At 34.9% G+C, this 17,200-nt stretch overlaps 1 protein-coding gene across 8 annotated transcripts in view; it reads left to right on the top strand.

Annotated features, from left to right (window-relative positions):
* LOC106664800 (transducin beta-like protein 2) overlaps positions 1-17,200 on the top strand; it is a 61,784-nt gene that overhangs the window by 23,288 nt on the left and 21,296 nt on the right. For 2 of the 8 annotated variants that reach the window (XM_014390800.2, XM_014390797.2), the window contains exon 2: positions 6,363-7,974. In XM_014390800.2, coding sequence (XP_014246286.1) covers positions 6,363-7,645 — 1,283 coding nt within the window. In that variant the 3' untranslated portion in view covers positions 7,646-7,974. Of the gene's footprint in view, positions 238-6,362; positions 7,975-10,848; positions 11,073-11,130; positions 11,318-11,548; positions 11,735-11,800; positions 11,990-17,200 lie in introns of those variants that run through there. The other 6 variants (XM_014390801.2, XM_014390798.2, XM_014390799.2 and 3 more) reach the window with 5 other exon arrangements.

Below are 17,200 nucleotides of genomic sequence, written 5' to 3'. Positions count from 1 at the left end.
ATGAGACGTCGGCCGTACAGAAGGAGCGGAAGAAGGACGTCCAAGGACAACAGCTACACCAGCAGCAAAACCAAGCGCAGAAGGCGAAGAAGAAACAGCCATCCGCTGACAAGTGGCAGCGCGGCAAAAACACCTTCAGCCACGACTGGCTTATGACCTCTCTCAAAGGTCACGGAGGAACGATTTTGGACATGGATTTCAGCGCCAACGGCAAGTTCCTCGCGACTTGCGGCGACGGTTAGTAAACAATAACAAATCACTTTCAAGCCACCTTTTGTCGAGAGAGTCAAGCTTGCCCCTGTCATAAACGTCAATGGGTGCACCATTGTACCTCATGCCCCAGTATTGAACGCAGTATCCAATTGCATAAACAATTAACATACCAACAAAAAAAATATTCGTTTTAAGAAAAATATTATGAAAACAAACCGTTCTATTAATAGACCGACGTAAACAATAGACATTTACATCAGCCTTTCAGTGTATTGAACTATAAAACCGATAGCCCTATATACATCTGTATTAAACTTTTTCACAATTTTCCTATTATTAGAATATGACGTCTAAATGCCTGATCATACTTTTTTAATCGGTCATTTTCCCTCCTTTGTACCAGTACTTCGCACGTGAAGATACAGTGTCATTGACCTTTAGGCTGATCTTCCTGTTTACTGTTTTGAAATGTCATAGAATTAAAAGTGTTTATACTCACGTGTTTCCCCTCTGCATAGTTTCATTTCAATAAATCATGTTTTATCAATAGAATGATCTAATAATTTCGTCATGCTTTTGAACTCTGAATCATGAAACGCACAATTTGTTTTGGGGCTCGTGTTTTCAAAATGCCAGTCGTGATTTTTTTTCCCTTCCCCAACCCTAATAATAGGATCAGGGATTTTGTTGTATTTATTTAAATTTATTTGTATTTTCCAAGGCATTTTTAGAGTTTTAAAATGTAAAAGTTAAAAAGGCTGCGAAAAGAAAAACATTATTATCATACAATTAAATTATTTTTTAAAAATTAGTAACCTGTTCAGGTTTTATTTAATTTTTTAATACGATGTATTGGGTTGTCCGGAAAATAATGCAGGATTTTGGTATTAAACAAAAAAAAAGAAACTAGTTACTTTAAAGCAATGTTCTTTAATCAAAATAATTTCCCATACTCTCAATACATTTCTCCCAACGTGTTGGTAACTTATTAATTCCGTCTGAGTAGAATTCAGAATTTTTAGAATTGATAAAGTCAATAAATGCATTTTCCAGTTCCGTTTGATTTTTGAATATTATGTGTTGTAAGTAGTGGTCCAGGTGTCTAAAAAAATGGTAGTCAGTAGGCGAGAGGTCCGGAGAGTAGGGTGGGTGAGGCAAAGTTTCATAGCCAAGCTCCAATAATTTTTGTGACGTTACACGTGACACATGTGGTCGAGCGTTGTCATGCAACAAAATGGGCCCTTTCCGATTGACCAAAGAGGGCTTCATTACTGCCAATTTCTGATGCATGGTATTAATTTGGTTACAGTATGATTCAGCATTGATGGTTTCGCCAGGATTTAAGAAGCTGTAGTGTATTAAACCAAATGAAGCCCACCATACCGTAACCATTACCTTTTTTTGATGAGTTGGGGGCTTTGGAAAATGTATTGGAGCTTCTCCTTTGTCGAGCCACTGTCCAGAACGTCTAGTGTTATCGTAGAGAATCCACTTTTCGTCACATGTAACAATTCTGGCCAGAAATGGGTCATTTTTGTTTCGACAAAGAAGTGATGCACAAACATCAAAGCGCTGATTTTTTTGGCGATCGTTTAATGAGTGTGGAACCCAATTTTCGAGTTTTTTCACTTTTCCAATCGCCTTGAGGTGGTCAGCGACGGTCGTTTTACTGACTTTGAGTTGCTCTGCAAGTTCTCGAACAGTTGTTTTGGGGTTTTCTTCCACCACTGATCGCAGAACATCATCATTAAGAGAGGAAGGCCTTCCACGACCTTCTTCATCTTCAAGGCTGAAATCTCCCTCCCGAAATTTTTTAAACCACCTTTGCACAGTGCACTCATTAACACAACCCTCGCCCCAGACTTGGTTAATGTTTCTAGCCGTTTGGGCTCCGCTTCGGCCGAGTTTAAACTCGTAAAAGAAAATCGTACGAAATTCTCGCTTTGACATTATAAGGATGACTGAATTATTTCCAAGTAGCGGAATGCTACAGAGGTAAACAAACAATATCATTTGGAAGAGGATTAATAAGTGTTGACATTCATACAAATGAGTAATCCTGTAAACGTAAACAGAATATTTTATATAGATTTTTTTTAATGAAAACTTAAAATCCTGCATTATTTTCCGGACAACCCAATAAAAGTTAAAAAGGCTGCTAAATTTAAAAAAAATTTTATGTACCTCCTTCAGATTTTCTTCCTCTTGTTAATAACAAGTTTTTTAAATTATATACTTGTTCAGGTTTTGTTTAATTTTTTAATGTTGTAAAAGTTAAAAAGGCCGCGAAGTTTAAAAAAAAAAAAATAATACCATCTCATGCGTACCCCTTTTCATTTTCGTTCTGCTATGAATAACATTTGTTTTAATTAGTTACCTGTTCAGGTTTTGTTTAATTTTTTAATGTTGTAAAAGTTAAAAAGGCTGTGAAGTTTAGGAAAAAATTATAATATTTCTTGTGTACCCCTTCAGATTTTCTTCCTCTTGTTAATAACAAGTTTTTTTAAAGTTATTTACTTGTTCAGGTTTTGTTTCATTTTTTTATGTTATGTAATAGTTAAAAAGGTCGCGAAGTTAAAAAAAAAAAAAAAATAATACTTCTCTTGCGTACCCCTTTTGATTTTCGTTCTGTTATGAATAACATTTTTTTAAAATTATTTACTTGTTCAGGTTTTTTTTCATTTGATTGAAAAGTTAAAAAGGGCTGCGAAGTTTAGGAAAAAATGATAATATCTCTTGTGTACCCCTTCATATTTTCTTCCTGTTGTTAATATAAATTTCTGTGAAATTATTTCTCCGTTCAGGTTTTTTTTAATATGATGTAAAATTTCATCATTTTGCTTTGGGGTGCGTTCAACTCTTGGATGTTGTTGCCCCCTGTTCTTCCAATTCTTGGTGTTTATTTGTAAATTTCTTGATATTCCTAGTTTATGCCTTCAAATAAACGAACTTTATTGCTTGGCCTTTAGATTTTTTTTTTTAATTTGTTTGGAATATAACGTGTAATTTCATCATTTGTACGTTGAACTTCTTAGGTGAACTTGGCCCGTCTTTCAGTTCTTTGTTTAATTTTATGCCTTCAGAAAAAATAAATGACCTTGTTTTTTTATTGTTTCGTTTGAATATGACGTGTAAATTTCATCATATGACCTTTATCCATTGAACTCCCGATTCTGTTTTATGGACGTTACCCTGTTTATAAAATGCAATAAGTCGTGTTTTTGTGTTTTTAATGCTTGTTTGTAAAGAATCAGTGGGCGTTTTTTCAAAATACTTTATTATGTGACCTCTGTTTTTCTGGTTTTTCACACCATGTATTTTGTGTTATGTTTTGTGCTTTTATTGTAGTTTAATTTGCGATTTCTATAGAAAAAATGGATTGTTTTGTTTTTCTTCTTGCTCATTCTTACATTGTAAATGTTCCAGGCCATTTAATTTTCTTCTAATATGCCATCGATTGACCTTTGGCAAAATCTTCTTTGTCCGGGTCTCGTTTTTCAACTTTCTCCTATGCCACTGCAACTTTCTGTAAATTTCATTTTCACCGCTGATTTTTGTTTTTGTTTTTACGCTTAACTGGCACGAATTTGACATTTAGCAAAATGATCTCATCCTGTCCTTGGACGAGTTTAAATACGCCTTAATTGACAATTTGACGCGTTTGTTGATTCATCAAATTCTTTGAATTTTTGTCTGCCAACCTTCGCCCTATTTGTATTTTTAATTTGAACAAAATTGAATAATTTGTTTAAAGGAATTACCACCTTGTGATTTGATATTTCATCATACGTAAATTTACGTCGGGCGTTTTGAGTAATCGTTGGTAGTGTTTCTTAGAATTTCACCTTTGGCAAATTGTTCGTGCCCTACATTTCACAGAGTTGGAGATTTTTTTTTTTTACTTGTTTATGTTTTTTCCCTGATGAAATTCCATCGAATACAAACCATCCTTGACCCTGTCCTGCTTTTTTATCATTTGTTTTGCGATGTTTGACCTATTTATTTCGCTTCCACCTTCTCGTTTTTTCGATCATATGCCATTTACGAATTTATTAAAAATCATGATCATCAACGATGATCTATCGAGCATAGTCACTGTTTTTTAGATTTTGGTCAAAAACGTATTTCATACCTTTCTGGTCATCATGATAAAAAACCGACTCAAATTTTTTAATTTAATGTAATTTGAAACGACAATTTTTCTGGACTATTTTTTCCTAGGTCAAAGTTTGGCTGGAACTTTAGGGTCAGCGAACTGTCATTAAAGTCACAGACCATTTGTTTTTAATCATTTTGCCAAGGTCAGTCACTGAGACAAGTGGACCCAGCGATTAGATTTTTTTCTTTTTTTTTTTTTTGGTCCAAAACGAAGTTCATCCGTTTCTGGTCGTCATGAGAGAAAAACAGTAGAATTTGGAATGACAAAAAATTTTCTTGGCTCTTTTTTCCTTGGTCAAAATTTGTGGCCGGATCTTGAAAGTGCTTTTTATTTGTTTTTAACTCGATCTTTAGGGTCGAAGAACTGTCATTAAGAGACACTGACATGTATTCTCTTTTAATAATGTGACAAGGTCAGACATTGAGACTATTCGGACCAATTGATCAGATCAGACCGTTTTTTGTTTGTTTTGGCCAAAAACGTTTCTGGTCATGACAAAAAACACCACTGTATTTGGTCAAAGTTTGGCTGGGTTAATGAACCGTCATAAGTCATTGACCATTTATTTACTGTTTTTAGGAATGTGACAAAGTCAGACATCAAGTAGGATCAATGAATCAAATTGGACTGGATATTCTGTTCATTTTTCTAGTTAAGAACGTTCAGAACAGTTCATCCATTATATAAAGTTTCTATTGTTATTTGCCAAATTGGTAGTCTTTTGGTTTATATTTGACCTTGATGATCAAAGTTTGGTGAACCTTTGGTTCGATGAGCTGTAATTTAAGAGTAATAATTGGTATTTTTTTAATTTTTTTTTTTTAACTTTCTTTAATGACAGGATCAGATGTCAAAGACTAGTATGAAGCACTTTATAGAAGTACAAATGAATAGCCTTTTTTTTAAGTTTTACAACTTTTTTGTTTATGCTTTTTATAAAATAATAATCACCTTCATTTACTAACAGATTTTCCTACCAAATCTTTTCTCCAAACTTTAACACCCAGGCAAATAAATGTCAGCATAAAATTTGTGAGGCCTGTCACAGGCCTTTTAAACGGTGACATCTGCCGGCTGTCTGCCCGGGATTATTACAATTCACCGAGTGTAGCATATACTATATTTATCTTTCTTGGCTCTTAAGGTCGGATGTGTTGTCGTCCGGTCTTATGCCACTTGGGGAGAATTAAAAAAAAAAAAAAAAAAAAAAAAATGAAAGCAACGATATGCTATCTTAATTAATACTGGATTTTATAAATCAGCTGACAATTTTGCAATCCTTAATTTTTAATTTGCACTTATTTGTAATAATAATTAACAAAAAAGCAAATGTAATAACAATAATAGACTTTTAACATTTTTAAATAAAAATTTTCTATGCTTCTTTATATTATTTCATTAATTTTAACATTAACATAATTTTAAGGTTTAATAAGTAATTCAAGCATAAAAACAAAGGAAGACATACTAGTAATAAAACATTTAATGTTTTTTATATTGATAATTTGTAAAAAAACATGCCTAACCAATTAATACAGAATGCTTGTGTAATCAAGTTTAACGCATTAACAGAGATGTTTAACGTTGGTAAGTTTTAAACCACACGGACAGATGGTGAAAAATCCAACGAAGACCCTGAGGAGATGGAAAAGGCAGGGATTTGAAGCATGAAATGTTTAACTTCTCAGCTGGGTGTTGTGGATAATATTTTATCAAATTTTGATTTAATGCCCTTGAACCTTTCCAAGATTCCTTTGCTAACATTCATCTTAGAAAAAGTATTGTAGCACATGTAAATAATTTCTTGCAATGCTTTTGTTTGATTTTTTGTAATTGTTTTTTTAATGCACTTATAAAAACAAAAACAAAAGAAATATTATAGCGAGTTGATGTTAGATATAAGAAAGATAGAAAATCATTTTATACAATGGGAAAGGGTTTGTCTTTGTTGTTTTTTATTTTATTTTATTATTTTCTGTCTAACCAATAGAAAAAAATGAAGAAAATTATTCCTTGGCTGCAGATGACGGAGGTGGAGCGAGTTCGAGCGGAAGTGAAGGTAATAAGGAGAATGCCAGCCCAGGAAGCAGGACTCAGCTGAGCCGAAGGCAAAAGAAGAACAAAGTTAGAAACGGTTCACCTCCGACGGGAAAGAAGAAGCAAAAGAAACGCCATGCGGTGCTTCGCCAGTATACCAAACTCAACCTGTCAGATGCGGAAATATTCGATTCTCTCAGGGGGTATACCCTTAGCCCTGAGGACTTGTTCCTCTTGGGGTATCCGATCGAGAACAGGCTCTACCCAGGTAGGGCGTTGATATTCAAGAACCCCGTGAAGAGATTTGATGTGAACGCGAAGTTGTTCGTCCCAAACGAGGTCTATGTGGATCTCCTCGTGCACAACGGAGGGAGCACATTCGAGAGGAGGACCGAATCCGGCGTCCACTTGAAAAATCCCGACTCGGACAAAAGTTCAGAAAAGAAGTGTGTTAGGTGTTCAAAGACGTTTTTTATTTCTCCTGAAGGAGAATATCTGACACAGGAGCACTGCCTCTACCATTGGGGCAAACTTCAGAGACCTTTATCCGGAGGAGGAGAATCTCATTATACCTGTTGCAAAGGAAGGAAGAATACCAAGGGTTGCACCACTGGTAAGCTTCATGTCTGGAACGGATTGAACGACGGTTGGAACGGGCCTTATGACGGCTACGTCAGAACAAGGACTAAGAAGACCCCTCCTCCTGACGGAAACTATAAAGTGTACGCGCTTGATTGCGAAATGTGTTACACGACTTCAGGACTGGAGTTGACAAAAATCAGCGTGGTCACTCATGACGGGAGGCTTATCTACGATACGCTCGTCAAGCCGGAAAGCAGTATTATCGACTACAATACAAGGTTTTCCGGGGTCACTGCAAAGGACATGGCCAAGCGGACCAAACTTTTGAAAGACGTGCAGAGTGACTTGATGGGCTTCATTTCGGCGGATACAATCCTTGTCGGGCACGGCTTAGAAAATGACCTGCGAGCGTTGAAGATGATTCACACGACGGTCATCGATACTTCGATTGTGTTTCCGCACTACTATGGACTGCCTTATAAAAGATCGCTCAAATCATTGGTCCACTCGGTTTTGAAAAGAGACATTCAATGTGACAATACAGGACACGATTCTATTGAAGATGCAAGAAGCTGTCTTGAACTCCTTTTGTGGAAGTTAAGAAAAGACAGGGTGAGCAGCAAGAATTTCGATAATGATCTCAATCTCCAATAAACGAATACCGATGAACTCTCGGTGTATTAGTTCCTAAAAATTAAAAGACTGCTTTTTCAGTTTAAAAAGTATAAAATGAAAGAAAAAATGATTTAAAAATTTGTGAAGGAATAAAGGAATCGGAGATAGTGAGGTTTGTGATAAGTGATCGAGTCATTTTTAATTAAATAAAAACAAGAAAAAAAAAACTGCGGAAAAACGCTTTAGTCATAGTTTTTGTACTTTAAAAATATAGTCGTGTTCCACCATTTGAATTTTATTTCATCCAAACTCATCATCTAACAATCATATTCATACAATATTTATTAAAATTCATTTTTTAAATTATATATATTTTTTTTATTTCAACCCAAATGAATCCATTTCGTTTCTAAACAAGTGCAAAGTGAGAAATTATTTACATGTTGGAAATTTGACAAAAATATCATATCCCTTAAACCATCGAAATACCAGGACACATACTGAAATCCGGTTTGTGTCCGGGATATTTTCTTTATTTAAATTTTAAAAAAATTTTAAAAAAGTTTAAATGTTGAAACATGAACTGTACTTAACAGACAAGTACAACAGACAAGGCGTTCAAAGAATATTTAAATTTCTAACATACTGGCCAGTTTGTCCATAACTTAAAAGGTTCTTGCAGTCAGCGAGGCGCAGAATATTCAACCAGACGTTCGACGATAAAAGCAGCTTATAATTACCGTAAATGTGGTACAGTTTGAAATATTTACAACCATACCTTTCCTTTCCTCAATTATAATATTATATTTAGTTATGCAAATAAGCTTGTTAGAATAAAACAAGCTCTTACTGAATATTTGCAGCATTTTTGGTATGATGGCTCAAAAAATAAATTAAATTTTCATCATCGCTTCTGTGAAAGTGTGGGTGCCCCCAAACCCAAACAATATCCAACATATTGACACTAAAAATAAAATAAACTATAAAAATGTGTAGTTGTCATGTTGGTTTTCATGAGTAACAAACTTTATATGAAGTGTAGTTAAAAAATGAAAGAAAAATTTATGTATATCGTAGCATAATGGATATTAAGACAAAATTTCACAATTAACAATTTAAATTGTTCACCGATTAAAAAAAAAAAAATTGAATGAATAAACAATTTTTTTAAATTATTGTGATTTTGATTAGTAGTACCATATCCTTTTATGTTAAAATAAATATAAGAATTTAAAAAAAAAAAAAAAAGGTTCAAGGCTTTGATGTTGACCTGTCAATCTCTCGAAAAGAGAGAAAATATAAAGAGATAAAAAGGTTTCGACATTTAATTACACTAATCAGAAAATGCCTATATAAGGAATTTGTAATACAGATAAAACGTCAATTTTGTTATTTTATTTACCATCATATTTTTCATAATTAATTTTTCACATATGGCATAAACACTGGGCATTTGAAAAGTAGGCAAAATATTTTTATTGTAGCTTTCAAAAATAAATTTTGGACAATATCCAGTTGGCAGTGTGGTCATAAACAAGCCATTCAACGCAGATGAAAAGTTTTTTTTTTTATTGTTAATTGATATCGAATTTAATTTAAGAGAGAAAAAAAATCAATTTGAGCAATTAGAACTCTATCTTTGAGCTTCCAAGGACTTTCATTTGGAAATTTATAATCTCGCTGGTCAAAATAGACTAAAATGATAAAATATTGGATGTATTGATTATCTTAGATCACAAAGAAAATGCATGATGTGCAAAATTAACAAGAATTTTGTGTAAACAGATATATTGTAAACATTTCTCAGAAAAATTTGTTATTGGTTGAATAAAACAATCTGATGTCAAATTAAACCAGTTTACAATTGGACTTATTTTCACCGCTAGACTAATTTGTCCAATTTTATGTTTAATAAAAATATTTACCTTAATAAACATAATAAAAAGATGTGTAAAAGCTTGCAGTGCAAGGTCATACATTGTTTTTCCAAAGGAGTTGAATTGATGATTGAACAATTACAAATTCAACTACGAGGTTATATGAACCCTCATGGTGCCAGTGGTTTTGAAAAAAAGCACATTTGTAAGTATGTCGGGTTTGAATGCCGAGCCGCTGGATTCAAACCGAGACCATTACCTTACAATGATGAGCGCTGGGTCAACGCCACCGATGCTCCTTTAAGATTTCTTTAAAGACAAGCAAAGTCCTTTCATTTGCCACTTATTCAGAAAAGGTTGCTTGATGTGACCCGCACAAGCTTGTCATGTCTTGGACTGCAGGGAGCGTGTAAGCATGCCACTGGATTTAAGAATGGTTCTCAGGCAAAGCAGCGAATTTCTGAGACCCCTATTCTGCTTTTTAGGGGACGTGGGTTTTTTTATTGTACGTATTGTTAGTGTATGTGTATATATTAGTGTGTCTTTAGGGTCTGAGGTGAAATGTAGCATCATAATTGCCCTCAGCAGTTTATGCGTTTAGTGTCGATGGAATATTTATGAAAGTACTAATCGTCTCTAATTTAGGTTAGCTTATTTTTATTGTGTGTAGGTCATCGGAGGAATATCGATTACACCGACTCTCTGGAATAAATGCAATATAGGTGTGAATGTATTTATTGGTGCGATTGAATAAGATGCTAGTTTTAGTTTAGATTAGATTTTGCATGTATTGTGAGCTGAAATAACCTAGTCGAAAGCCCCTGAAACGCCGTTGGTTGGAAGTGACAAAGCATTTTGCTGAAGGGAGAGACTAGTGACCAGCTGCATAACTCCCTGAGGTTTATGCTCCTAGGATCAGCATACGTCTTTAAAGGAAAGTCCAATTATGTGAAAATATTTAAGGATTTGCATGCCCGGATGCCATATTTAGTGGCTTTTGGTTATGCATACGTTTTAAACTTATGCTATGCTTAGGTTTTGTCTGTATTAAAAGAAATCAGTAAAGTTAAAATGTTCAAACCTTTATTGATATGTTAAATTATGAACTAAGTCTATAAATAAAACTTCTGTTTTAACATTATTTTTACTATTAGGATAAATATGATATATGGTCTATGATGTCACATTATTAAAAGCTAATTCAACAATATTTTTTATTTTATCTTCGGCAATAATAAATAGGCCCTTTTTTTTAAAGAAAAAACAGTGTAATCTTTTTAAAACAAGCTTGATGAAACACTCGACAAAAGTGGTACCGTGCAAGTCATACAGATTTTCGAAGCATTTTATAAATATATTTTATAGATAGGACAATTTTCATATGGACGACTAAAAGTTGGAAAGACAAAACGCATCAGAACGTCAGGTATAATGTCGAGTACGACCATGCTTCTGTGATACGCTGGAGCCCGGATTCGAAGGCATTTGTCTACAACAGGGCGACAGACAATCAACTGGATGTTTGTAAAATACAGAAGAAACCTGATGGCAAGGTGTTGAGCGTGACAAAATCGACTTCCTTCCCGAAGGTCAGGTCATACGATATTTAAATCGTACGGTTTAAACAAAAAAAAATTGTCGTTTCAGGCTCATAAAGATGATGTGATAGGACTGGGCATTTCTGTGAGCGGGAAGTTCATGATGACCTGCTCGTCAGCGACTGAAATCGCAGTCTGGGACTTGAAAGGCAATGAGCTTCATCGATTCGATTCATACTTAATCAACAACTACACTGGAAAAGTGTCACCATGTGGAAACTTCATAGCCGTCTCAGGTATATTTATAAATCGCTCTTAATATTTGAAGTATGTTTTTACATGTATGAAAAATACTTAGTTTAAACAAAATTAATGATTCTGTGACCTTTTGAAGATAAGTCAAAATTCACTCAGGCAAGAATGAACTGTGAGAAGTAATCATTATTAATGAAGTTATTTCATAGAAAGAATTTCATCAAATCTATTTCTTTTAAATATAACAAATTATAATAGTTTCTTCCGTCTAGGATTTGCTCCAGATGTCAAACTTTGGGAGGTTTGCTTCCAAAAAACCGGTGAATTCAAGCAGGTGAACCCCGTTCTTCAGCTCAAGGGGCATGAATCCGGCGTGTTTGACTTTTCCTTCAACGCCGACTCCACCCAGGTCGCCACGATATCAAAACACGGCTGCTGGAGGCTTTTCAACATAAAAGGTAATTTGCCCTTTTGAGTCGGCATCAATGAAAAGAACAAAAGCTTTAAAAATATATTAATTACAGTCGAGTACAACCAGGGCGAGGAGCCTAAATTAATAAAGTCTGGGAAAATAAAATGCGATGACTCAACCAAAGCGTCAATAGCCCTTTCACCTGACGGCCAAGTCATTGCCGTCGGCTCGAAGGACTCTCTCACCTTGGTCAATGTCATGACTGGAGCAGTCGATAAAGTCATACAGAATATATATTCAGGTAATCAAGAATATTTGATAAAGTTTACAGTCCTATATTTACATAATAAACTATATTTCGTCCCCCCACTCAAAAAAAAAAAAAAAAATTAAAAGAGAAAATATAAAAAAAACAAATGTCCCACAATCTTTTAAGTTATCGTTATGTGTACCATTTTGCTTTCTTACAATTAATTATTTTATAACTATGTATAATCAATGTTCTCATCTTTAAAAGAAGAATTTTGTGGTGCACTTTTTATATTTACTGACGGATCGAAAAGCGCCGATGGGGTCGGCTGCGGGATTTATATACAGGAACGCAGCATACAGATCACTCTCCCGAGTACGGCCAGCATATACACAGCAGAAATGACCGCTGTATTATCTGCACTAAGACAAGATATTAATCTGCCGGATAAAAAATTCGTAATCTGCACAGATTCCTTAAGTGCAGTTTCAGCCATACAAAAAACTCTTCTGTGGACCCATTGGTGCGAACAGTGTATGAAAACTTGAATATATTAGCACAAAATGAGTGCGAAATTATCCTCCTCTGGGTTCTGAGTCACGTCGGCCTTAAAGGAAATGAAGAGGTCGACAAAGTGGCAAAAGAAGCATCGAAAATGCCGCACGACCCGGACACTCTGGTTAGTCTGGCAGATATTAAAAATTCCTTGAAACAATTAAGCTGGAATGAATGGCAAAACAGATGGAACGCCCTGAATGAAAAACTAAAGTTGATAAAACCGACAAACCTTGGGTTCCTGAAATTTTCAGAAAGAAAGAAAGAATTGTACTTACACAATTAAGGATAGGCCTTACCCGCCTAACACATGGACATCTCATTGGCAAGAGACCAAGGAAATGCCCCATGTACGGCGCAACTGTAACAGTAAGACATATTTTAGAAGAATACGAACAACTAGTGCCGCACAGAGCACGGTGGAGCCTTCCCAATGACCTAACAAAAGGACTTAAGCACAACAATGATTATAAACGAAAGGTCATTGATACCTAAAATTAATCAATGCATATGGCTATGTATAACCCACCACCCATGGTATATCCCTCCCTTTTTGTATGAAGGTATTTATTTGCGTGAATGTTGAAGTATGCATGGGTGTGATGGAATATCAAGTACTCACACGCCCACCAAATTAGTATAAATATGTATATATATTTGTAGTATGATGTGAGGGATGGGTCATTGGCATTTCGTTGGTACTATACTTCCAAAGTGTAGTGGCCTGTCCAGAACGAATGCATTTATTAGCATGAGTGGTGTTGCGTGAAAGGACGTGGCTGTCGAGGAATGTCGAGTACTCCACAGGCCCGTCAAACAATTTCGATTAGGAGAGTTTAGTGTATGAGTGGAATTTGTAAATACCGTTTGAACATATTTATTAGTGTGAAAGAAAGGAGATGATGATAATCTTCCGACCTCCAATTTAGTTGTAGTGTAGGTTAGTAAATTAGTATGAATGTGAATTATGAAAATGTGTAAATATTATATCTATGTATTTTAATTTATCACGTGTGGGAGGGTCAACAAACAAGATAACGAATCTTCTATTAGGTGAATTAGATGAATTGGAAGGCAACAGTTGTTTAGTTGAGGCATAAGAAGACCCAGAAAAGAATATACACATAAGATAGTCCACATAGTGGATTTGATAGTCCAAGGTGACTGTTAATGATGAATCTATTAAGGTGGCCATTCACGATCACTCCCAGCAGTCCAAACGGAGCGAGCGATGCTGTTCCAAAAACCACATCAATAGCAAAACTGAACGCGTGCCTGGCTGTGCCGAATATTTGATCCGTCCAAACAACATCGCGCCACTCCAAACATCTACGGCATGACGACGGTATAGCACATTAGTGAATGGGAAAACCTGGTGTGAATGGTGGAATATTGGAGCACTGGCTTCGTCGTGAATGGGAAAACCCACGTTTTTTTGGTGTAGTGTATGTCTTTCTGCCACCGAGCAAACATCTCCATCATATATTCTCAAAAAGTCAAAAACGTTTATTCTTTATTGGCAATGATATCCAATCGAGATTTTATTGTTGAGGTGATTGAATTGTATAAAAGTTTACCATGTTTATGGAAAGTGGTGGACAATGATTACTACGATAAAAATAAAAGAAATTCGTCCTCGACCAAACTTTTCAAAACAAAGGATACAAATGCAACGAGAGATGCGGTATTGATAACCCCTAAGCGCTGAGCAGAAATCGGAGTAGAGAACTTTAGTTCTTTGTAGATCAACCCTGTAGCAAGAAATTGTAATGTGGCTGCCAACCTTTCATGTGGAGTGATGATTTCTCTCATGACTGTCTTTTGTTTTCTAATCACGGGAGTAACAAGCTGGAGTAAATATAAATAAGATGTTTCATCCATCCTCAAATAGTTCCTCCAATCAGCTGGTTCAAAGGAAAGATCTTTCATCAAATCGATGTGGGTATTAGGGGTTCTGTTCAGGAACCAATTCTTACACTTCCTCTTCGGTTTATTGCTTTTTATATATGAACAAATAGCAGCGTAGCACAAGAGATCGTCATCCATTTTGAGGAAGTAATTCACTGGTTGACGTTCTGAGCGACTGGCTGTGGAGCGATCGGGATTGCCCCCACAAATTTCAGGCACTCCAAATGGAACTATAAGGCTCGGTGCGGTTCCGTTTGGAGCGATCATGAATGGCCACCTTTAGGCATTACAGAAGCTGATCTTACAAAAAGCACTTGCCTACTGTCAAGCAAGTTCGTTAAGCATGAATCGTCACATGTACAAATTTGTAAATGTGAAAAAAAAACCTGTAGAGAAGTTTTCATCGTATCATGCTGGACATTGGTGGACAAATCGCTAGTTTCTTGTCCAAAATCTGTTTAAAAAAATGTAGATTAATTTCTGAGCTCTATTTGGAATTTTTTTTAAAACGTGAGGTTTTGAAACAAGGGTTCAAAGTTTTGGTGAATAACAAGACTTTTTTTAATGAGTGTATTTCAACTACGAGGTTATATGAACCCTCGAGGGTGTTTGAAAAAAGCCCATTTGTAAGTACGTCCTTAACCGTTATGGCCACAGACTCCCATACAAAACAGTTTTGTTTAAAAGACACATATACTCACTTTTCAGCGTAAAAAACAAAACTCACAGTTCTTAAATGCAATCAGGTCCTCTAGAAGAAGAATATAATCATCCCACAATCCACCACTTTTAAACAGCTTTAAATCATCAGAAAGCAGCTAATGACTATTTGTAATAACCCTAGTGAAATATTGAAGAATGTCAAAAATAAAATTGGCCTGATGTGTGAGCCCTGAGAAACACCCGAATCAATAGGAAACACATCAAAAATAGCACTTTTATAGAAGATAGGAAATGATCTATTATGTAAGAATGATTCAAACCAGCTACAAAGGGATACCCAATACCAGAGGCTCTGAGCGTTTTTACAAGAATATGTATATCTACCCTGTTGAACGCTTTTGAGTCATCAGTGTAGACAGTATCAACATTCTTCTGATTCAACAGAATTTAAAATAGTCTCTTTAGGGTAACGAAGAAAAGGTGCTGGTGAATAAAAAAAAATTTTTGTTGAATAAGAAGAAAGGGTTTAAAAAAAAAAGAAAGAGACACAGTCGCTTTTCAGCATACAAAGCAATTTTTTTACAAAATTGATGCCTAGATATAATATATTGCTTAGGTAAATTCAAAAAGCTTTTAGTTCCAGCAGATTTTCTTTATTTATGGAGGACGCCTTTCGCTAACCTTGTGCACATGATCTGCCTTCATGAACACAAACAGAGTAGAAATTATTACGTACAACTAATTATTATATTAGAAATTATTATATAAATGATGATGTTCACAAAGTGATTGAAATGCGTCTTCTGTAAATAAAGAAAATTTGCCAGAAATAAAGCCTTTTGAATTTACCTGAACAATATATGATGGGGTTCTATCGGAAAGATGTGCATACTTTAAAAGAAATATTGACATAGAGCTAATGTTCAACCATCCTGACTTGGCTCCTTCAGACCTCTTCCAACCTACTACTCCACATACTTAACCCATTCAGGATGGTCAGCGTGATATTGCACTCTATGTTTTCCAACTGTAGTACTGAGAGTGTGATATCGTGCTCTTCTCTCTTGGCTTTTAGATTAAGCAGGGTGCTGTTTAAGTTTTTTAGTGCTAGTGAGAAAGGGAAATTAAAAAAAAAACAATGCCGTTTACTGTTTTATGCAACACACTTGTTTGAACTTCAAACTTCAGAAGTGAAGGGACCAGATCATACCACGCTCGTGGTACCTTACTGGGGGAAGAACTAGCTTGATATCACTGTGTTAAAAGAAAAAAAAAGTTCATGGTACTGCTAAGAATTAGAAAAAATATGGGGGTATATTTGGACTTTTGAAATGGTCAATTTTTTACTCATCCTCTTAAAACAATTGGCATCTTTTGCTGTGGTATAATCTCTTTTTAATTTTACTCACAATTTATTCTCAGGGGGAAGGTATTGTAAATTTTGTTAAGTTCGGTTCCTAAATGATATATTAAATCGTATTTCTCTATACTGACAACTGTTCAGAGCATCCAGAATGTTCTTTCTCTTCTATTATTTCTTGACTTTTCAAAATAAATAATTTTACTTGTTGAAAAAAAGTATCGTTTAAACATATAAAACAATGATAATGTTCAGTCGATTTTCAAAAAATATTTTCTTTTTAAATACATATTTTAGTTTTTAAACAGATTATCATGTGATTAAAATATTGTTTGTAATGTGTGGTGTTTAGTGACCGTTAGCCAATGATTATTTGGAGATCTTGAGGTACGGTCTGGTGTGACGTAGGTTTTAGAAAAACATTTTCTTTATCGTGCCAACATTTCGATCTTTATTGAGATCATCTTCAGGGCTCAAAGTGTTTATTTCCTGTGTAGATGTGTCATTCTGGAAGAAGACACAAGAATGACACATCTACACAGAAAATAAACACTGAACACTGATGATGATCTCAATAAAGATCGAAACGTTGGCATGATGAAAATGTTTTTGTAAAACCTGTCACACCAGACCACATCTCACGATCCCCAAATAATCATTGTTGTAATAGTTAGGGACTTTTTTTGTTGCTTCACTTACTTTATTTAAACATAAATATAATATAAAAACAATCATCGGATCACAATAATATACTCAAACACAAAAACAGTACACTT

The sequence above is a fragment of the Cimex lectularius genome, unplaced genomic scaffold (assembly GCF_000648675.2).
Source record: "Cimex lectularius strain Harlan isolate CLEC.00 unplaced genomic scaffold, Clec_2.1 scaffold52, whole genome shotgun sequence".
In the NCBI taxonomy this organism is placed as follows: Eukaryota; Metazoa; Arthropoda; class Insecta; order Hemiptera; family Cimicidae; genus Cimex; species Cimex lectularius.
This window is presented reverse-complemented; position numbering and strand designations above follow the sequence as displayed.